The sequence below is a fragment of the Bombina bombina genome, chromosome 6 (genome assembly GCF_027579735.1).
Source record: "Bombina bombina isolate aBomBom1 chromosome 6, aBomBom1.pri, whole genome shotgun sequence".
NCBI lineage: Eukaryota > Metazoa > Chordata > Amphibia > Anura > Bombinatoridae > Bombina > Bombina bombina.
The window spans coordinates 259,920,293-259,944,743 of NC_069504.1; the positions used below are offsets into that span (position 1 = coordinate 259,920,293).

At 39.9% G+C, this 24,451-nt stretch overlaps 1 protein-coding gene across 1 annotated transcript in view; it reads right to left on the bottom strand.

Moving 5' to 3' along the window:
• Positions 1 to 16,782: 16,782 nt before the first annotated feature.
• The window catches only part of LOC128662825 (cathepsin E-A), a 192,172-nt gene continuing 184,503 nt past the window's right edge, over positions 16,783 to 24,451 (bottom strand). Inside the window, exons 1-2 of the mRNA XM_053716805.1 lie at positions 18,969 to 19,292; positions 16,783 to 17,992 (exon numbers count right to left, since the gene is read on the bottom strand). Of these exons, the coding sequence (XP_053572780.1) occupies positions 16,976 to 17,992; positions 18,969 to 19,190 (1,239 nt within the window). The 5' untranslated portion in view covers positions 19,191 to 19,292 and the 3' untranslated portion in view covers positions 16,783 to 16,975. Of the gene's footprint in view, positions 17,993 to 18,968 lie in introns of the transcript that reaches the window.

The following is a 24,451-nucleotide window of genomic DNA, read 5'->3' on the forward strand; positions in this document are numbered from 1 at the left end:
TATAGCTACAACATAAATTATAATTATATTATAGCTATTTTTAGGATTAATATTTATTTTACAGGTAACTTTGTATTTATTTTAACCAGGTACAATAGCTATTAAATAGTTAAGAACTATTTAATAGCTAAAATAGTTAAAATAGGAAATTGGTGTCTATCCACGGATCAGACCCGTGAGTGACCTGCATATCGAGGGAGGGGGGACCCGGAGGTACTCTGGGTAAGTATGGCTGCTATATGTTATATTTTTTTTTTTCTCTCTTTCTTTCTCTTCCTTTCTTCTCTCTCTTTCATTCTTCTTTGTATGTTATTATCTTTCTTCCTTGCTCTTAGCTGATATGTTTCCTTTCTCGATTTATCCTCTTTTTCTTTGGTTGATTGTAAAAAATGTTCTTAGAAAAAAGTTGAGTCCCAGGACATACATGATGATCACATATACTTATTGTATTCCTTTGCTGGTATGCTTTGATATAACATGCTCTGAAAACTGTTTTGTTCTGCAGGTGACCACTTTGTCACACCTGCATTATTATGACTGCATTTACCATGTATGACTCGGATTCTTTTCTATAAATAAAGTTTTAAAAAAAAAAAAATAGTTAAAATAATTACAAATTTCCCTGTAAAATAAATCCTAACCTAAGTTACAATTAAACCTAACACTACACTATCAATAAATTAATTAAATAAAATATCTACAATTACCTACAATTAAACCTAACACTACACTATCAATAAATAAATTAAATACAATACCTACAAATAACTACAATGAAATAAACTAACTAAAGTACAAAAAATAAAAAAGAACTAAGTTACAAAAAAAAAAAAATATTTACAAACATAAGAAAAATATTACAACAATTTTAAACTAATTACACCTACTCTAAGCCCCCTAATAAAATAACAAAGCCCCCCAAAATAAAAAAATTCCCTACCCTATTCTAAATTTCTAAAGTTCAAAGCTCTTTTACCTTACCAGCCCTGAACAGGGCCCTTTGCGGGGCATGCCCCAAGAAGTTCAGCTCTTTTGCCTGTAAAAAAAAACATACAATACCCCCCCCCAACATTACAACCCACCACCCACATACCCCTAATCTAACCCAAACCCCCCCTAAATTGGCTGATAGGATTCTATCAGCCAATCGGAATTAAGGTAGGAATATTCTGATTGGCTGATCAGAACAGCCAATAGAATGCGAGCTCAATCTGATTGGCTGATTGGATCAGCCAATCGGATTGAACTTGATTCTGATTGGCTGATTCCCTCAGCCAATCAGAATATTCCTACCTTAATTCCGATTGGCTGATAGAATCCTATCAGCCAATCGGAATTCGAGGGACGCCATCTTGGATGACGTCCCTTAAAGGAACCGTCATTCTTCAGTTGGACGTCGCCGGATGAAGATGGGTCCGCGGTGGAGGTCTTCAGGATGGAGCCGGTCCTCATCGGATGAAGATAGAAGATGCCGCTTGGAAGATGATGGTTGCCGGTCCGGATCTACTCTTCTTCCCAGATAGGATGAAGACTTTGGAGCCTCTTCTGGACCTCTTCAGCCGCCGGAAGATGGATCGCCAGCCCCCGCTTGGGTTGGATGAAGATTTTGGAGCCAGGACGGATCGGTGAACCTGGTATGGTGAAGACAAGGTAGGATGATCTTCAGGGGCTTAGTGTTAGGTTTATTTAAGGGGGGTTTGGGTTAGATTAGGGGTATGTGGGTGGTGGGTTGTAATGTGTGGGGGGGGGTATTGTATGGTTTTTTTTTACAGGCAAAAGAGCTGAACTTCTTGGGGCATGCCCCGCAAAGGGCCCTGTTCAGGGCTGGTAAGGTAAAAGAGCTTTGAACTTTAGTAATTTAGAATAGGTTAGGGCATTTTTTATTTTGGGGGGCTTTGTTATTTTATTAGGGGGCTTAGAGTAGGTGTAATTAGTTTAAAATTGTTGTAAGATTTTCCTTATGTTTGTAAATATTTTTTTATTTTTTGTAACTTAGTTCTTTTTTATTTTTTGTACTTTAGTTAGTTTATTTCATTGTAGTTATTTATAGATATTGTATTTAATTAATGTATTGATAGTGTAGTGTTAGGTTTAATTGTAGGTAATTGTAGATAATTTATTTAATTAATTTAATGATAGTGTAGTGTTAGGTTTAATTGTAACTTAGGTTAGGATTTATTTTACAGGTAATTTTGTTATTATTTTAACTAGGTAACTATTAAATAGTTATTAACTATTTAATAGCTATTGTACCTGGTTAAAATAATTACAAAGTTACCTGTAAAATAAATATTAATCCTAAAATAGCTATAATATAATTATAATTTATAGTGTAGCTATATTAGGATTTATTTTACAGGTAAGTATTTAGCTTTAAATAGGAATAATTTATTTAATAAGAGATAATTAATTTCGTTAGATGTAAATTACTATTATATACTATTTATTATAGGGTTAGTGAGGCGGATTAGGGGTTAATAACTTTATTATAGTAGCGCTCAGGTCCGCTCGGCAGATTAGGGGTTAATAAGTGTAGGCAGGTGGAGGCGACGTTGTGGGGGGCAGATTAGGGGTTAATAAATATAATATAGGGGTTGGCGATGTTAGGGCAGCAGATTAGGGGTACATAGGGATAATGTAAGTAGCGGCGGTTTACGGAGCTGCAGATTAGGGGGTAATAATAATATGCAGGGGTCAGCGATAGCGGGGGCGGCAGATTAGGGGTTAATAAGTGTAAGGCTAGGGGTGTTTAGACTCGGGGTACATGTTAGGTGCAGACGTAGGAAGTGTTTCCGCATAGCAAACAATGGGGCTGCGTTAGGAGCTGAACGCGGCTTTTTTGCAGGTGTTAGGTTTTTTTTCAGCTCAAACAGCCCCATTGTTTCCTATGGGGGAATCGTGCACGAGCACGTTTTTGAGGCCGGCCACGTCCGTAAGCAACTCTGGTATCGAGAGTTGAAGCTGCGTTAAATATGCTCTACGCTCCTTTTTTGGAGCCTAATGCAGCCTTTATGTGGACTCTCAATACCAGAGTTAATTTTATGGTGCGGCCAGAAAAAAGCCGGCGTTAGCTACGCGGGTCCTTACCGACAAAACTCTAAATCTAGCCGTTAGTCTCTTAAAAAAAAGGAGTGAGAGTATGTACAAAAAAAACCCAATATATAGTAACTCCAATGTTATTAATACTCACGGTCCCTTGACCAAATTATGGAATCTCACAACCCCATTATTATTTCACCAGGACATACAGAAGCCACATGGAAATGCCTGATGTTCGTTTTGCAAAATGCTTTTTCAAAGGCGAGTTGCACCTGAGCTTATAGGCTATTTAATGGAGTTACCGCCAAATTAAGCAATCCTTTTAACAAACACCCTCTTTATGACAAATCACAATAAGGGGGACATCTCAAGCACCCGTTCTAATGCGGCCTAATGTGTCTATGTTGACTTCATCTGATATGCTTATTAGTCACACCCCCAAAGAAGAAAAGTTTACACTCTCCATGCATAATTTTGTTAATGGAAGGTTTGCTGTAATATTTACTCCTAAAGTTTGCCTGCTTTTTCTTACGCTACATGTACAGTTATGTCTGCATCACATATTTTGACACAGATGACATCATAGTCATGTATCGCGACCATCTTATTCCTTCTGATGACATAAAGACTTGCCACAATAATCTTTATTATGAATAATTTCATAAAAAATGGGGAATGTTTATGTCAGTCTATGCATGGGTATTTCTCCTGACTGGAATCATATCATCTCTACCGCCCACCCCTCATTACCAACAAAAGCAAATTATACTTCCCATTTCTTATTCTTTTTAATACATTGTATAGGCATGAAGTAACTTAATCTGGTGAAGAGGATTAGTTCAAAATACCCCTTCCTTCATATCTCCACAGCAATACATAAATAGATATAATAATGATAATTTAAAGCATACGACTGCATTCTTAAAAGTTTGTTCAAAATGCACCAAAGATTAAGCATTAACATTTCTCATCTTGTCAATCACAGTAAAGGCTGTTTTTGCATTTAACCCAGAGTTTAAGTTATTTTAACGAAGAGTGTGTGTGTAATGTTTGGCTGGTCAATATTATTTTGTTCAATAAAATTAGTATGAATGTCTGCATGAAATGACCTCTTCTGACATATTCTCACCTTTATATAATATGTATTTAAGGTAAGGCAATCTTTTTTAGTGCAAACCCTATTTGCATTTTTGTAAAGTATTTACATACTATTGCCGAATACCCTCTAATTTAGCAGTCCACTATTTTTTGCAATATTGTTAGGCTGCTTTATAATTATATAAAAGGTGTATTAACCCTCACAATACTTTAGTCTAATCTTGCAAGTAGAATCTATCATTAAATACAAAAAAATGTGTGTTAGAACAAGTTTTAGCAAGTTCAAAATAAATTTATTTTTCTCAGTATGTTCTCTCGATTCCATTTCCAAAATAATATTTGACTGCATGGCAGCCCCATTTATGTTCATTAGATGTATATAATGACTATGCATCACAAGTTGCTAGAAAGGTATCACTATCTAGAACAATTCCTTCTATTTTGCTCAGCACATCCATTGTGTCTCTGACATAGAATGGGAGGATAAATACAATATCCCTAAGACTTGCATAAAAAATATTGTTGCTTGGGTGTTTCTTGATCTGCGCTGTGTATGTTGCAAATGGTTATTTTGCTCTAATTAGTTCCTCCTGATATATTTCAATGGCAGCTAGTTTCTGAATATTCCACTATCATCAAATGGAATGTGAAGGAAAAATGTATGGAGTTGAGTTTCAGAGTTCAGCGCACATAGAATGGAGAAAAACAAAACCAAAACCAAATTATGGTGCAGTATGTCAGTACCAGGCAATCAAAAACTAAAAGTGAGATTTAAATGTGCTCACCTTGTTTAACCTCAAACATGTGAGGTATGTTGGAAGCATGGAGGGGATGTAATCCCTATCTGTGGTAAAGATGTTTCCAGCTGGTATGCAGAAACTTTTAGCAGGTGGAAATCTTGATATCCCTGGAGTAGAAATATGTTGGTATTTCAGACAAACTTCTCCTCTCTGGTGTTAGGTAGAGAAACTTTAATTCTTTTTGCTGAATTTCTTTCCTTGTTGCTGTTTATTTCTTTTCCCCTTCTTTATACTTGAAAGGCTTCTCCTCTCTGGAGTATGGTATAAACTTTATGTATGCAAACCAATTAGTGCTCAGTTTACATACTATGAGATCAATTGTGGATATTAATTGCAGCACTCATGAGATGTGTATAAATGATGCTTGCAAGGACACAAAGTGAAATTTAAAATAAAAACACTTTTATTTTCCAATGTCCAATAAAAAATGATAAACAGAAATCCTCTTTAATAATAGTCCAGATCAGGAACAGAATAGGTGATCAGATGAAATATAGTATATTTCTTTAAATCCGGTAGTGAGTTTTTTTTATCAGGGCTGGTGCAAAAACAGCTAGCTGATAAAAGTTGGTGATATTGTGGTATAGGATGCTGTAAGTACAGCTGAAAGTAAATTCCTTGTGGTGTTTTTGAGCTCTGAAAAACTCCCAGAGTTCAGGTTGATAAGTTGGTGTTTATGGTGGAAAACCGTAATAAATAGTTACATGAACTGCTGTAAATACAGCTAGATGATGATTCCTTACGTTTTTTTGAGCGCTAGATAGCTCACAATATCCGGATGGATGTGGATTCTTAAGCCTGTCAGTGACAGGGTCCGTTGCTGAAGTGTTTGAAGCTTGGTCTCCCTGGACAGGGAGTGACGTCAGAAGTGGGCGTGCCCTTACGCGTTTTGTGAATTACATTCACTTCATCAGAGGGTATACCCACAGAGCACTGAGGAGCGCTTATATGGCGTTTCAGTGCAGATAATTGGCTTTAACTTAATTTGTTAATTGAATACAGGTACCCTATTGTATATTCATTGATTGGTGTGATTTATTTGTATTAGTCTGCATAAATTAGAAGCAGATTACTAACTGGCTTACACATATTTTGAAAGAAAAAGAAAAAAAGAAAACTTTTTTTCTTGTTAGTGATATTGGAATTTTATCTATGTGTTTAGACATAAATCTGGTGGGGAATCCTTACGTATTTCCATAGGGGTAATCAAAGGTAATAAAGCTGCCTAAAATTACTGTCACCCATATGATTTTTTGCCTAAAGTGATGGCTGCTTTACCTATGTGTTTATTTATTTTTTCGCATAAAAATATAATGAAATTAAAATAAGCGACCAATTTGGTGCATAACACAGGTGGAGCCTGCTAAGAGCAGTTCTCTGGGGAGTACTAATTGCTTAGGCGATCCTCTACCTCACTTTACCTATGTGTTTATCCATAAAAATAATTTATTATTTTTATTATTTGATTAATGAATTAGGGAATGGGTGGAGTTACCTTAAATGTCTGACCATGGACATAACTTTCTATGTGGAGGTATATTTTCTTAGGTGATCCTCTACCTCACTTTACCTATGTGTTTATCTATAAAAAATAATTTATTATTTTTATTTTTATTATTTGATTAATGGATTAGGGAATTGGTGGAGTTACCTTAAATGTCTGACCATGGACATAACTTTCTATGTGGAGGTATATTTGCTTAGGTGATCCTCTACCTCATTTTACTTATGTGTTTATCTATAAAAATAATTTATTATTTTTATTTTTATTATTTGATTAATGGATTAGGGAATGGGTGGAGTTACCTTAAATGTCTGACCATGGACATAACTTTCTATGTGGAGGTCTATTTGCTTAGGTGATCCTCTATCTAACTTTACCTATGTGTTTACTAATAAAATTTGAGAAACACAAGTTATTATTTTTATTTTTATTATTTGATTATTGGATTAGGGAATAGGTGGAGTTAACTTCAATGTGTGACCCTGGACATAACTTTTTATGTGGGAGGTCTATCTGCATAACTATGTTATTTAAATCATTTATAGTTGTTATCCACTCCTATGTCTTACTAATTAGCTTTATATTGTGATTAATATTACCAAGTGTTTCTACACCTAAATTATTCTCTATGTCCCGTTTCAAATAAACACATAGTTAAATCTGTGTATTTATGCAGATAGACCTCCCACATAAAAAGTTATGTCCAGGGTCACACATTGAAGTTAACTCCACTTATTTCCTAATCCAATAATGAAATAATAAAAATAAAAATAATAATTTGTGTTGCTCAAATTTTATTAGTAAACACATAGGTAAAGTTAGATAGAGGATCACCTAAGCAAATAGACCTCCACATAGAAAGTTATGTCCATGGTCAGACATTTAAGGTAACTCCACCCATTCCCTAATCCATTAATCAAATAATAAAAATAAAAATAATAAATAATTTTTTATAGATAAACACATAGGTAAAGTGAGGTAGAGGATCACCTAAGCAAATATACCTCCACATAGAAAGTTATGTCCATGGTCAGACATTTAAGGTAACTCCACCCATTCCCTAATCCATTAATCAAATAATAAAAATAATAAATTATTTTTATGGATAAACACATAGGTAAAGTGAGGTAGAGGATCACCTAAGCAATTAGTACTCCCCAGAGAACTGCTCTTAGCAGGCTCCACCTGTGTTATGCACCAAATTGGTTGCTTATTTTAATTTCATTATATTTTTATGTGAAAAAATAAATAAACACATAGGTAAAGCAGCCGTCACTTTAGGCAAAAAATCATATGGGTGACAGTAATTTTAGGCAGCTTTATTACCTTTGATTACCCCTGTGGAAATACGTAAGGATTCCCCACCAGATTTATGTCTAAACACATAGATAAACTTTCAATATAACTAACAAGAAAAAAAGTTTTCTTTTTTTTTCCTCTTTTTTTTTTTCTTTCAAAATATGTGTAAGCCAGTTAGTAATCTGCTTCTAATTTATGCAGACTAATACAAATAAATCACACCAATCAATGAATATACAATAGGGTACCTGTATTCAATTAACAAATTAAGTTAAAGCCAATTATCTGCACTGAAACGCCATATAAGCGCTCCTCAGTGCTCTGTGGGCATACCCTCTGATGAAGTGAATGTAATTCACGAAACGCGTAAGGGCACGCCCACTTCTGACATCACTTCCTGTCCAGGGAGACCAAGCTTCAAACACTTCAGCAACGGACCCTGTCACTGACAGGCTTAAGAATCCACATCCATCCGGATATTGTGAGCTATCTAGCGCTCAAAAAAACGTAAGGAATCATCATCTAGCTGTATTTACAGCAGTTCATGTAACTATTTATTACGGTTTTCCACCATAAACACCAACTTATCCACCTGAACACTGTGAGCTATTCAGAGCTCAAAACCACCACAAGGAATTTACTTTCAGCTGTACTTACAGCATCCTATACCACAATATCACCAACTTTTATCAGCTAGCTGTTTTTGCACCAGCCCTGATAAAAAAAACTCACTACCGGATTTAAAGAAATATACTATATTTCATCTGCTCAACTATTTCTGTCCCTGATCTGGACTATTATTAAAGAGGATTTCTGTTTATCATTTTTTATTGGACATTGGAAAATAAAAGTGTTTTTATTTTAAATTTCACTTTGTGTCCTTGCAAGCATCATTTATACACATCTCATGAGTGCTGCAATTAATATCCACAATTGATCTCATAGTATGTAAACTGAGCACTAATTGGTTTGCATACATAAAGTTTATACCATACTCCAGAGAGGAGAAGCCTTTCAAGTTTTAAAGAAGGGGAAAAGAAATAAACAGCAACAAGGAAAGAAATCCAGCAAAAAGAATTAAAGTATCTCTACCTAAATCCAGAGAGGAGAAGTTTGTCTGAAATACCAACATATTTCTACTCCAGGGATATCAAGATTTCCACCTGCTAAAAGTTTCTGGATACCAGCTGGAAACATCTTTACCACAGATAGGGATTACATCCCCTCCATGCTTCCAACATACCTCACATGTTTGAGGTTAAACAAGGTGAGCACATTTAAATCTCACTTTTAGTTTTTGATTGCCTAGTACTGACATACTGCACCATAATTTGTTTTTGTTTTTGTTTTTCTCCATTCTATGTGCGCTGAACTCTGAAACTCAACTCTATATATATATATATATATATATATATATATATATATATATATATATATATATATATATATATATATATATATATATATATATATATATATACACAATATATACCAACATGAGCTGCTCTGGCATAAAATGCCCGGGCCTATTTTTGGTCCCACTGCGGCCCTGGAAGCCAAGGAGGGCAACGTGACATTTGAGCCAGATCCGCAAACCAAACTCTATGGGGCCCAACTGGAGCAATTAGAATCACTAACAAATTATCCTGCCTGATCTTGGAAACTACTCTGGGAAGAAGTACCAGAGTTGGAAACGCATATGCCAGCTGAAAAGACCATGGAGCTATCTGAGCATCCAAAAACTCTGCCTGAACATCCCTTGTCCTTGCATAGTATCTGGGAAGTTTGTTGTTTAACCGAGAGGCCATCAGATCTACCTCTGGGAGATCCCAAAGATCTACAATCTGATTGAACACTTCCAGATGAAGAGCCCATTCCCCAGGATGAAGAAACTGATGACTGAGAAAATCTGCTACCCAATTGAACACCCCTGGGATGTGGATGGCTGAAATTAGACAGCAATTGGCCTCTGCCCAAAAGAGAATTAAAAAAACTACCTCATGGCTAAGGGACTGTGAGTCCGCCCTTGATGGTTCACATAAGCCACAGCTGTGACATGGTCTGACTGGAACCGGAGGAAAGATTCTCCTTTCAGAAAGGGAAAAAGCTTGAAGAGCTTTGAAATTTGCACAAAGGCAACCTTGGCTTTCAAGGACCCCAAACTCCCTGTGCTTTCAGAGACCCCCAAACAGCTCCCCATTCTGAAAGACTTGCATCTGTAGTGATCACAGACCAAATAGGATGAGCAAATCATGAGACCTAGAACCTCCATTCACATGAGCAACAGTGGGAAACTGTGGAGATTGAAGATTTTGACAGGCTAAAACCAATTTCAGTCTTCTTTGATATGTTAGAGACAATCTCAAGGAGACTGTATCTACCTGTAACCCCAGAAAAGTAAACCTTGTAGGAGAAACTAAAGAATTCTTTAGCAAATTGATTCTCCAAGCATGCTGATGAAGAAACAACAGTCTGTTGGTGTAAGATTCTGCCAAATGTAAATATGTAGCTAGTATCAAGATATGCAGGCCCATTTATCAAGCTCCGTACGGAGCTTGAAGGGCCGTGTTTCTGGCGAGTCTTCAGACTCGCCAGAAACACAACTTATGAAGCAGCGGTCTAAAGACCGCTGCTTCATAACCCTGTCCGCCTGCTCTGAGCAGGCGGACAGGAATCGCCGGAAATCAACCCGATCGAATACGATCGGGTTGATTGACAGCTCCCTGGTGGCCGCAAGTCAGCAGGGGGCGGCGTTGCACCAGCAGCTCTTGTGAGCTGCTGGTGCAATGTTAAATGCGGAGAGCGTATTGCTCTCCGCATTTAGCGAGGTCTTGCGGACCTGATCCGCAGTGTCGGATCAGGTCCGCAAGCCCTTTGATAAATGGGCCCCATGGTCTAGGTAAGGAAACACAGCTATTCTCTTACCTCTGATGACAGACAAATGAACCCCAGAACCTTTGTAAAGATCCTTGGAGTTCTAGCTAGACCAAAAGGAAAAGCAGCAAACTGAAAGTGCTTGTTTAGAAAAGCATCAGAAACTTGATCCTTGTGATTTAGAATATGGAGATAAGCATCCTTTAAATCTATTGTGGATTTAAACTGTCCTTGCTGAATGAAAGCCAGAATGGACTTAATAGTCTCTATTTTGAAGGTTTACAAACTTGTTCAAAGCTTTTAGATCCAATACAGGTCTGTATGTTCCCTCTTTTTTTGAGAACACCAAAGAGATATGAATAAAATCCCTTTCCCCATTCCATCAGAGGAACAGGAATTATCACACCCATGGATTCCAGATTTAGAACTAAATGAAGAAAAGCCTGAGCTTTTAAATGATTTTTTGGAACATTTGACAAAAGAAACCTTCCTCTGGGAAGTCTTACATTCAGAAATGATGTTCAGAGTCCAGGAATTTGACACATTGTGAAACCATGCTTACTGAAAGATACTTAACCTGCAATCTACCAGAGAATCTGGATTAGGGGCTGCACCTTCATGCGGACTTGGAAGCAGGAGTGGACTTTTTCGCCTGCTTAGGTCTGTTCCAATTAGAGCTTGGTTTCTAACCTGAGGGACTCTGCTTAGTTGAGAAAGAATCAGACGTTTGCTCCTTATTCTGACAAAAGCAACAAACATGATTAGAAGCCTTAAATTTACCCTTAGATTTTTTATCCTGGGGAAGAAAAGTCTGATTCTTCCTTACCACCAGTAACAGTGGATATAATAGGATCTAAATCTATTCCAAACAATTTATTTCCTTGAAAATAAATATTCAAAAGTCTAGACTTAGAAACTGCATCAGCAGACCAATATTTTAACGATAAGGCTCACCTAGAAAGGACAGACAAGGATATGCTTTTAACATTAATCTTAATGATATGCAAGATAGCATCTCCTATAAAGGAATTAGCACATTTAGGCAAACCCAAAAGTTTAAGAAAATTTTCACTATCGGAATCCTCAGAAATCTGATCAGAAAGACTATCCAACCAAATGGGAGCAGCAGCAGAAACATCAGCAACAGCAATAGCTGGTCTGAAAATGTAACATGCCTGCAGAAAAGCCCTTCTATCAAAGGATTCAAGATTCCTATTCAAAGGCTCTTTAAAAGAAGTGCTATCCTCCAGAGGTATAGTAGTAAGTTAAGCCAAAGTAGAAATGACACCATCCACCTTAGGAACAGTTTCCCAAAGCTCAATATTAGATGCAGGAAGAGGATATATTATTTTAAGCTTTGCAGAAGGATTAAACAAATTACCAGGTTTAGACCATTCTATAGAAATAACCCCAGCCACAGCCACTGGAAAAACCTCAGAAAAACCCTTAGCAGGTTAAAAATAATAATTGAAATTACTGGTAGGCCCCTCTTCAGTAACAGAAACTGCCTTAATTTCTAAAGTAAGCAAAACCTCAGCCTACTTGCAATAAACATATTTAATACAGGTAGAAAGGTGTTCAGAAATATCATCTTCCAAAGGAGGATTGAGGACAGATTGAGAAGATTCCATAGTGAACAAACAGAGAAATAATAACCCCCAAAAAACAAAAGAGCTCTAAGGGAATGAGTATACAATACCCCCTCCTAGGATCACAGCTATAGCTGGATAAGGTCTTAGAGGCTCCATTTAGCTTCCATATACTTTACACCCAATTGACCCACTTTTTGAACACCACCATCTATTACCACTTCTGCCATTCTGGCAACCTGAAATAATGACACAACACAGGAGTTTGGCTAAATATGGAAAGGTCACATTTAATAATTTAATTTAAATTCAAAAAATTTCTCACTGGGTAATAACATACCCTGGGTAATAACATACCCTGGGTAATAACATACCCTGGGTAATAACATACCCTTAATCAACATAACACTCAAAAATGCGTCAGCATTTGCATAACCTGAACTTGGATCCCACGTGTCAGGGGGGGGGACCACAAACCCCCCCTGTGGCAGAGCAAAAGGGGAGGAGCGAACCTGCAGCATATACCAGCCTTTAGCTAGACCACCGAATCACGACTTAGACTGGGTATGCTACAGGATCCCCTCCGCCCCTCGCAAGCCCTGCCTACGTGCCAGATCCCGATTTCACCGCAACAACTTATCAACTTTCTCCTATATGGCTGCTTGCTTATCTTAACGCTTTCAGCTAGCTTAGACCGCTCGAGTCACCCGCTAGCTTCCAGCTGCAGCTCTCTCGATCCCCTTATTAGGGGGCACGGGCGGTCTTACTGCGATCCAACTAAGTAGCTGACATCGTGCCCCTAACCATGCCAATTTCTCTCGATATCTCTGGTTGTGACCTCTCCGCGTAGTTGTCTTTACTGCTCTCTTGCATCTAGGGAGGGTGGGAGGGAAACAAAAAAGGTTAGTACTGAAGCCACTTCCTGTTGTCCCCCCTATATGTACCTTTTCCAACCCCCCTCTTCTATCTCTTGCTCTTCAGTCCCTCCTCTCATTCTTATCTTCTACTTCCCTATTCTCTAACCTAACTCCTTCCCCCCCCCCCCCCCTCTTCTCCCTTCCCCCCTGTCCTTCCAGCCAGGAGCCCAGCCCTTATGCCGCTCCGTTCTCATGCAATCCCTGCGCTCTTTTTAAGGTCTTAGAGGCTCCATTTAGCTTCCATATACTTTACACCCAATTGACCCACTTTTTGAACACCACCATCTATTACCACTTCTGCCATTCTGGCAACCTGAAATAATGACACAACACAGGAGTTTGGCTAAATATGGAAAGGTCACATTTAATAATTTAATTTAAATTCAAAAAATTTCTCACTGGGTAATAACATACCCTGGGTAATAACATACCCTGGGTAATAACATACCCTGGGTAATAACATACCCTTAATCAACATAACACTCAAAAATGCGTCAGCATTTGCATAACCTGAACTTGGATCCCACGTGTCAGGGGGGGGGACCACAAACCCCCCCTGTGGCAGAGCAAAAGGGGAGGAGCGAACCTGCAGCATATACCAGCCTTTAGCTAGACCACCGAATCACGACTTAGACTGGGTATGCTACAGGATCCCCTCCGCCCCTCGCAAGCCCTGCCTACGTGCCAGATCCCGATTTCACCGCCAACAAAGAAATACTCTTTCTGCCAAACACCTTTAAACTTTTCCCGTGACCTTTCCTTACCTTGATCATTTCCTCCAACATTCTCCTGATGTCCTCCAAAAACTGGTCATTACCGGCCTCGTTCAGGTGAACTCCGTCGCGCCTGAATATCTCTTCCCTTTTTGCCGCCAACAATGGGTGCTCCAGCACCGCTCCACCTATCCCCCTGACTGCTTTTGCCGCTACCAAATTAATCTTCCTCCTTGCTCTGTAGCCCGCTCTCTGCGTGTCAGTGTTCCTCCAAACCAACCTTGATATTATGTTTGACCATACTATCTTTACTCCTTGCCATGTTATCGCCAACCACCCCATTACACTTTTTATACTTTCTTCCAGTTCCCTCAGAGGGTATGCTCCAATATCATTCCCTCCTAAATGTATTATCATTACGTCCGGGCGCCCCCATCTCTGCCTTGCCTGCTGTATTGTGCTTACCAACTCTTCCCACCTCATTCCTCTCTTTCCTATCCACCTAACACTGGCTTCGGTGTATCTAAATCCCAAATGTGTCCCTTTTGCCAATGTCGCAGCCCTAACTTGCGCCCAGTATACGTATGAATGCCCTACCACCCATATCCTTAGTGCTCTTCCTGTAACAAATCACAAAGAAAAATGGAGAATTAAATTCATTCCGGTTGGCGCCATGACCTCGCATCCCTAATCGCAATCAAACGCCCCCTTTTGGCCTGATGTAGGACTTGTATGCTGCTGATTTCCACCTTCCCATTTTTTTAATCTGCTCGATCGAACATCCTCTAGATGCCGCACTGGTTGCTGCCCCTATTCTGAATGAGTGCGGCGCATAGTATGCATCTGACCAACCCAGTCTTTCTACCGTTCTTTCCAATACCTTCCTAAACTGAAAACCCGTGACGCCGGATCCGTCCCTATGCCTAACAAATTGCGGGCCCTCTGCCCTTGCTGTTAGCTCATAATCCCTTACTGCTGCCACCGGGCAAGTCGCGCCACCTGTCCTCCCCATTGACACCCATACCCCTTTTCCTTCCGTATCTGTTTTTGATTTCCGAATTAAAACTAGCACTGCTCGCACGCCCCATTTCACATCTTCTCGCCTTACACCACCGCCCACGTCTTTCCTATTCCTCGCCAGCAATTCCCCTATGCGCAATGCCCCATGGAAAGCCAAAGAGAAAGCTACCCTGAATACCAATGCCTCATCGTCGTTGAAACATACTTTGCTGAGCACTGCCAACATTTCCGCCAACCTATCCTCTGTTATCGGCTCCCTTCTATCGCCTTGCTTCTTCTCTCCTACGCTCCACCCCTTGAATACTTTCCTTACCACAAATCTCTTTGTTATATCCTTTCTCCCATATAACTGCGAAAAATACGACACCCCCGCCAGTACTGTGCCCAACTGCCCTTTCTTCACCCCCCCTTGCTTCAATACCCATAGCCATTCTAGAAAAACCGTTTCTTCCTCGCGACCTATAATCTTGTTAAATTCGCACCACCGCTCCCAATACTTCTTGTATACGGCCCACGTTTTTGGCGCCACGGACTTCTCTACCATCTCCCTGATTCCGTCTATTTGCTGCCAATCTGCCAAAGAAGAACAGGGCAGGGTTCACCTTCCTTCCTTGCCCTTGGAGCCACCTTCCTAAATATTTCCCATTTAAACCTTGACAGTGCGTCTGCTACAATATTCCTGTACCCTGGTATATGCTGTGCTTTAAAACAAATATTGTGCTTAAGGCACTTTAATACAAAATATCTCAAATACTTAATAACCGGGTTAGATGATGACGACAAATTATTCATTACATCCACTACTGCCTTATTATCGGACCAACAGATGATTCTTTTGTTCTCTAATACATGGCCCCACAGCTCTATCGCTACTATAATGGGAAACAATTCAAGCAAAGTCATGTTCTTTATCCACCCTTTCTCCTTCCAATCTGCGGGCCATTCGCCCGCGCTCCATCTACCTTGCAAATACGCTCCAAACCCCGCACTGCCTGCTGCATCTGTGAACAACTCCAATTCTTCCACTGACCTTGCCTCTTCCCATATCCTGATACCATTAAATTCATCTAAAAATGCCTCCCACACTCTGAGGTCTTCCTTCATTTCCTTATTGACGCGCACCATATGCTCGGGCAGCTTTGCCCCTTTTGTCCCCATTTCCAACCTTCTTTTAAATAATCTACCCACCGGTATTACCCGGCACGCAAAATTCAAAACCCCCAGCAATCTCTGCATTTCTCTAAGAGTCACCTTATTCCTTTTCAACATCGTTTTTATCATATGTCTCGCCTTCTCAATCTTATCCGCAGGGAGCTCGCATTGCCCCTTTGCGGAATCTATCATGATACCCAGGAAAACCAGCCTCGTACCCGGCCCCTCCGACTTTTCCGTTGCTACTGGCACTCCCAACTGTTTGAACATTGCCTCTAGCTCTTCCTTCCAGATTCTACATTCCCCTGTCTCTTTCCTGCCTACCACCAAAAAATCATCTAAGTAGTGAGACATACTCTCACATCCTGTTTTTTCTGTAAACAACCAATGCAAAAATGAACTAAACTTTTCAAAAACTGAACAAGAAACCGAACACCCCATGGGCAAACACTTATCTATGTAATAATCACCATCAAACTTACAACCCATTAAATTAAAACTAGCTGTGTTCAAAGGCAATAACCTAAAAGCAGATTCCACATCTATCTTTGCCATCAACGCCCCTTTTCCAAGCCGTTTCACTATTCTTACCGCACTATCAAATGATTGATATTGCACTGAAGAATCCAACTTGTCAATTGCGTCGTTGACTGAATTCCCCCTGGGGTAGGACAGGTGCTGTATCATCCTGTATTTACCCTTCTCTTTCTTGGGAACTACTCCCAGAGGGGACACAATCAAGTCAGCACACAGCTTCTCTTTGAATGGCCCTGCCATTCTCCCCAATTTAACCTCCTTCCTCAATTTTTCCGCTAGTACTCCTGGAAATTCTGCTGCAGATTTTAAATTTCTCGCCTGCATAGCCCCTTTAACTTCTGTTTTAACTGGGACCACAAAACCTACACGCAAACCGTTTGTTAACAAAATCCTTTCCTCTTTCAGCGGGTACATTGCCAATTCCTCAATGATCCTATCTACCCTCAGCGGTGTTTTGGCCATTACCCGCCATTCCTCCTCCGCTACCGTTGCCCCCGTGCCCTCGAAAGGAAAACTTGCTATTGTTATTGGCATTACCCTTCCTACAATCCACTCCTGGGTGCGCTCCGCCACAATGCCTACATGCGTGCTTATATTTACATGAATTCCCCCTGTCGCACCTCTTGTCATTAAACGCCCAGCATTCCTTTGCCTCTGTTCTGAATGTTTTCCCTTGCCCTATGGGCCTACCTTGTGCTTCAGGGACCTTCATCACCCTCGTCCACGTATCTAGTATTTTTACCCCAAAATCCTTCCTACCTTTACCTCCCAATTGTATATTTCCTTTCCTAAATTCCCTATCATAATCCTTCCATGCGAAACCCCCGTATGTGGTGTAGCATTCCGCTATTAAATGTATGTATCTCAGAACCCCTTTCATCTTATCTGGATTGGCCGTTAGAAAACATTCTGCATATATGACCATCCCTTTCACCCATTCTGGAAATGTCTGCTTTGCCTTTCTCCCCCTTCCCTCATTAGATTTGACCGCCAAAGCTTCCCTAGTCATTTCAAACACATCCACATACCGTCCTCTCTGCGCTTTCCTAACAACCTTCGCTTTTAAATGTGTGGGAAGGGGTAAGAGCTTGGTCGCTGCTACTTCATCGTCTAAATTCACCACATTATCACTGCTGTCCTCGTCCTCATACCCTTCCTTCACCACCTTATTTTTCTCTTGCTTAGCATATAACTTTCTTACAATTTTCAAGATTTTTCTATGCCCCCTCCCATTACGCTTATCATCCTCAAAGTCATCATCCGTGGAACTATCTGACGAAGATTCACTACTGTCACTATAATACATTTGCTTACCGTGTTTCTTATGGCTCACACGATGCCCGTCTTGTCCTTCCTTGTCTGCCGCCGCCATTCCCTGCGGCGCTGTCGTGCTCCCTTCGACCTCTTTGTCACCTGCTCCATTGTTCACTTTACCCACTTTGTCTCTCTTCTGCAACATATTCATATTTACATTAGTACCATCCCCCCCTTTTCTTTGAACCTGTTTCACAGACATGTGCTCTGCCCTCTTACTGCTGCGCCCCCCATTCCCTGTATCCCTAATGCTCCTTTCATCCTCCCCTTCTTCCTCTACCCTCACATATGTATACCCCTCCGTATCCCTAATCATCCTGGGGCGCTCCACACTATTCTCTTCTAACCTGACCCTTTTTGCTGCCCTCCTGCTATTCGCCCCTCTTCTGTACACTTCACAGTACTTTTTCCTTTCTTTACCCCCTGCTCTAGCTCTGTCCTGGCCTTCCCACTCCTCCCCTGACTCGCATGTGTGTGTGCCTGGACCACCGGGTCCCCAGCAATCTGCCTCCGCATTCCTTAATTCCTCCCTCCTTCTTGGTTCCCTGCTCGTCTTCCCACCCGCACCGCTTGATACCTTGTGCTTATTTCCCCTTCCCGGCGACTGACGCCCTCTCTCCACTACCCCTGCTGAAACGGAATCATCCCTGTCGCACCGTGCGGCCCCCGCCCCCCCCCTTCATGATGACGTCATCACGTAGCGCACGCCGTATCGGCGTGCGCATGCGCATATCGCGCTCACTGACTGGGGAAGAAGAGGGGGAGGGGGAGGAAGGGGGGATACTGCTGCGCCTATGGCGGCCACTCGCGCCCGCAACTGCGCCTCTATCAGACCGCTCACTGCTAAGCCAGACCCTGCCCCTGGACTGTCTGCCGCCTGCTCTACTACTATGGCCCTCATCTTCTAGGCCCCAATTACGCCGCCGCGCGCCCTGCTTGCTGCCCCCTAGAGGCGCCATTGCTTGCCGCCGCCTGCACCCCATACTGCCCCCCTGGCCTAAGGGAATCTCCGGACTGCTGGACCGGTCCGTTTCACTAAATAACGCCACTTCCCCCATACTCACATCAGAATTGGCCCCCTCCTCTGCCTCAGCCCTGTCTTTCATACTCACGTTACCCTCTTGCATCCGCTCTCTCTCAGGGGGGGTTACCGCTGCCTTCTGCTCCAAGACCGTCTCCTGCTTCTTCTGTTTCTCTCCCTGCCTTTTTTCCAGGAGCTTCAATCTCTTCTGAGCCCGGATTGCTCTCGTCTTCCAGAGGGTCTCATCATCTGTAAGGAACCGTTTGGGAATTCTCCTGCTTCTGGCCGTCATCTTCAGCAACTTCTTCTGCATCAGCTACAAGCAGCTCCTGAAACAAAAAAGGTTAGTACTGAAGCCACTTCCTGTTGTCCCCCCTATATGTACCTTTTCCAACCCCCCTCTTCTATCTCTTGCTCTTCAGTCCCTCCTCTCATTCTTATCTTCTACTTCCCTATTCTCTAACCTAACTCCTTCCCCCCCCCCCCCCCCCTCTTCTCCCTTCCCCCCTGTCCTTCCAGCCAGGAGCCCAGCCCTTATGCCGCTCCGTTCTCATGCAATCCCTGCGCTCTTTTATAGCCCAAAACGAATGTCAATGTAAAAATGTATAGATCATCCTGATAATGCATTTTTTTATAATTAGCGTCAAGCACTCTATAATCCATGAAGACCTGTAACACTTGCACCTTGATTCTCTTCAGACTACATTGCAGTGTTAGATTTTTGGTTGCACAGACATCTTGACAAATAAGCTTGACCCTGGGCATTCAGTTTTCTCCAAAATATCTGTTGTCAGGGAATAGGTGACATTATATAATATATATATTTACCTACATACATATATGATGTAGAGAAATAATTCATTTGTTTGTGAAAATCTGGCTAATGTAACCAACCTCCGTCTATAAAACAAAAGAGGGAGAGGCGCTTCTTTGTGTAAATCAACTGGATACAAACGGATAATAAGCTAAGTAGCTAAATACTCACAAAATAAGCAGCACCCAGTTGTGCTATCTGTGAGGAATCTGTTTCATGTTTTACCTGTTCCCTACTCTGATCACCTTTTCCCTACCTTACCCTACTTAAGTGATCACCTGACAACAAACAGGTGCTTAGTTATTTCACATAGTAGCTGTGCTGGTTAGTGAACCTGTGTTTTTGAAAAGCCTTATTCTTTGGATTACAAGCAATTCCTGCTATACCCCAAAGTTACAGGAATCTCTACAATACATTATCTACCTCTGCATCGGAAGCTGCAAAATCTTCAACTCAGATCTGCATGTGCATTCCATCCGCTCTACTCTGAGCTGACTGTCAGCTACTTCGGAACCCTGTTGTGTTTCCCTGCTTGCGTCACAGCTGCTTGCTCCGTGGATTCATACACAACCTACTCTCTACAATCTTACAAGATTACTATCCATTACTTCAAGGTACCTTTGTATCATTGTGGCTATTTACTGGGACTCCCACGATAGTGCCTCTGTCTAACGGCTTTTGCTTTTCAGCCGATTATTAACGCTTACGCTCCTGTGACTCCGCCCCCTGTCAACAGCTGACTCGAAGCCGAAAGCACTGCCACACAGCCCTCTGCAGTTTGCGGCTGTCACATCTACTTTGTCCTGTTACAGGGTGAGTCTCTTGTTCTAGCCATTAGAGGAAGCTATCTCAGCTGCAGGGAGAACAAGCAGTATTGGAAAACATTCATTTCAAGCCTCTACTTTATTTCGGCTCACTCTAGGTTAAGAGAAATATTATTTCTAATGTTGTAAACCCCACTCTGTGCTACATAAACAGACCTTGGAGTACATCTCTAAGACTTTAATTTACTGTTGCTTCAATAAGCAACCTAATCTCAATTATTATATTTCACTAAAGGCTAACTGGTCTATGCTATTACAATAGCCCATTACGCCCAGGTGATACAAGACTTCACTTCTTCCGTCCGCAGTTGCGATCCTTTACTCAAAGTACTCAGTGTACATAACACTATCAGAGGCAGAATGGAGTCTCACAGCGCTCCAGCTCGCTGAAACCATGGCTCAAGGGATCCAAACACAGCACACTTCAGAAGGGAACAGCTGCGGCACAGCTCGATCCTAGAAAACGTCACAAACACCTGACACCAATGCCAGCTGGCAGGCGATGAGCGGTGGTCGATATAGATCAAACAGTGCAAAGTGATAGGTAAAAACACACTTTAATAAAATTTGGTAAAACAATGTAGCACTCAAAAGTGCATTAGTGTGATATGCTATGCGTTTCTCGGTCCACTAACCGTTTCATCAGGCATACATACCTATCACTTTGCTAATGATTTAAACTAACCAAAAACCAATCACAGTACTAGGAATTTCCTACATCATAAGTTACAACAGTGATCCCACTCAATAATTAGTAGCTATGTGCTCAACCTAAACTGACATAATAAAGATGGTTTACACATTTGAATGATCAAATCTTTACACATATAAAGAACCACTAAATTGGATCTTTTCATATTACATATCATGGAAGAGTATAAATTAGTGTAATCAGCATAGCGGCATAAACCACACAATATGCATCCTTGCTAGTTTAAAGCACTAACAGTCCTTAACAAACCACAATGTGGATGAAGCAAATCGCATTCCCATCAGGTAAAACCTTCATATTTGTAATATGCCCAATAACCCCAAATAGCTCTATATATAGATGTTCAGGATGTGATATATATATATATATATATATATATATATCATCCAATATATAAAGCGGGAGCAATATATTATCCGAGATTGAAACTATCCTCACTAAGATACAACTATTATTTAATAAGGATGGAGACATCGATATAAGATGCATGAACAAGTATGTATTAGATGACCAGTAACTCTAAAAGGGATAAAGATCCCATGAGATGTTATCAGAATAATAAATGAGTGTGTAAATGCCAATTAAGAATATGCTACTATTACGATTCGAAACGAAAACAAGGAGCCCTTTGAATCCATGTTTGAGTCAAATGTGCCTATCATATATATAATGGGGTTACTATGTGAAATAATTATACGTGCATTATTCTATTAATGTGAGCTAAGTGGTCGATCTAAAAAAAAAAGTCTATGACAGAAGTACTATTTAATAACATAGAAAAGTATAGTGGTATATTGAAGAGTCTAAATCAAATAGATTATATTGAACCAAAATATGTGTGTGTGTATATATATGCAAAAGTAAAAGTGAAATCTTATATGTATAGAGTGTTAATAGTGAAATCTTATATGTATAGTGTATCAAAAGGCTGCCATATCAATATTTTCATTGAGACCAGAGGGAAACAAGGACCCAGATTTATAAATCCAAAATGTTTCCCTCTGTCTCAAACGAGACACCCTATTAGTGCCTATCTTCAATGGCATTGTTTCCAAAGGAGTTATGGACATTATGCTCCCAGATTGAATTATATATATATATATATATATATATATATATATATATATATATATATATATATATATATATATATATATGTGAATCTTCAAAACAACCCATATAAAGGTTGGCAAAACTGGGAGCAAACCTGGTGCCCATGGCAGTGCCCTTAATTTGGAGATAATACTCATTTAGAAATTGTGATGTAAAATAAACCGAATGGATTCCAATATGAATTGCTTCTGTTTACAGGGTAAGTAAATGTCTCTATCTAGAAATTGGTCTATGGCCATCACTCCTTCTATGTGTGGGATATTATAGTATAGGGCTTCTACATCACATGTAATCCATAGGTATTCCTGTTTTCTTTTAAAAAAATATCATTTTGATAAAACATTGGTTGTGTCCTTAATATATTACTTTAAATTTACAACATGTTTCTGTATAAACCTATCTATATATTTGGACAGATGGTCAGTAAGGCTGTTAATACCCGCTATGCTGGGCCTACCTGGGGGATTGATAGTACTTTTATGTACTTTGGGTAGATGATAATAGAAGGGGGTGTCTGGATGTTTAATTGTTAGAAAGTTTTTTCCTTCTTGTTTAGAATTCCCTCTATTGCATCCGAATTTAGTTAGTTAATCTAATTTCTTGGTGTATTGCAATGTGGGATCCCCTTTTAGTTTAATATATGTCGTATCCAAAAGGATGCAGTTTGCTTCATTGACATAGTTACAATAATCCTGGATCACAATCCTGCCCCCCTTGTCTGCTTGGCGGATCACGATATTGGTGTTTGTACTTAAATTCATCAGAGCTTTCCTTTCATTGGGTCACATATTATTTTTGCCCATAACGTGTTTCGGAATGGTCTCAAAAATCATCTGGTGGAGCCAAATCAGTGTGAATATAAGTTTCAAATAAATCTTCTGTTAGATTAGTGGGATCCAAATATATCAGATCTTCCCCAGTACCAAATTTATGTCCCAAGGTATCAGTCAATATAAATTTTTATTTGCAAAATATCTTTGTAAAGATAGTTTTCTCGTAAACTTATTTAAGTCAACGAATTAATCAAATACATTATGAGTATTCGATGGACAATAGGAAAGGCCTTTCCCCAAGATTCTCACCTCATCATTAGACAGGGAATGGGAAGAGAGGTTAAATATACCCTCTTTTAATTTCTGTAATTGTTCTTTTTGTGAGGTTTTCCCTCTCCATCTTCTTCCCTGTCTGTGTATGGTCTTTTTGTGCCAGTGTTTTTTATGGTGTTGGGGGGGATTTTGCTGGTGAGTTTGTATGTGTGGATTGTGATTTTGGGAAAACATCTGTCCTTTCGGAGGGTGATGGTGATTGTCTCGTCTCCATAATGGAGTTAGATTGACTGGTTTCACTAAAAAAATCCTCTGACGTGGAAGGTTTTTGATAGTCTCTATTAGGGCCCCTAGTATTATCTGAACCATTAGAAGGTTCTCTTTTGTTAAACTCAGTGGTGTATCTCTGTTGGAGGTATTTATACTCAGATTTCTATCACCATAATATGTAGAGGTTTGTGTTTCTCTATAGTTTTGTGCACTATTATTTCTACTCAGAAAATGACTATGATCATCGTTCTGTCTATGGTTATGTCCCATGTGCTCACTCCTATGTCTATGATTAAATTCTGTGTACCTAGTATGTGTATACTGATTTTTACGATGGCTGCTTGTTTTGTTTTTATTTTTATTCTTATTATTTTGTACAGTGATCCACTCATTTGTATTTGTCCTGTTATAGGTAAAGACTTCCCCCTTAGAGTAGTCCTCTTCATCTCTCTTAAATTTGTTATTCTCTCTAGCAATAATCTCCACCTGGTGATCATCAGTTACTTTTATAGTGTTTTTGTTTAATCTGATGTAATCAGTGTGGTCTTTCCAAGTTTCTAGCTCTTCTTGTGTTACCTCGATATTATTACCAACTTCATCTAAAAGTTTTTGTCTATAAGAGACGAGAAGGTCAATTAATCCAAAAGAGCGTGAAATAAATGTGATAACAAAAATCATAAAAGGAAAACCAAATAAAGTTATGAATAAAGGATATGTCTGTGTCCTCTGGATGAGTTTTTCAGCTTGTTAGCATTCCTCAGTGAGATCCCATAAAAAAGGAAACAGAAAATTGCA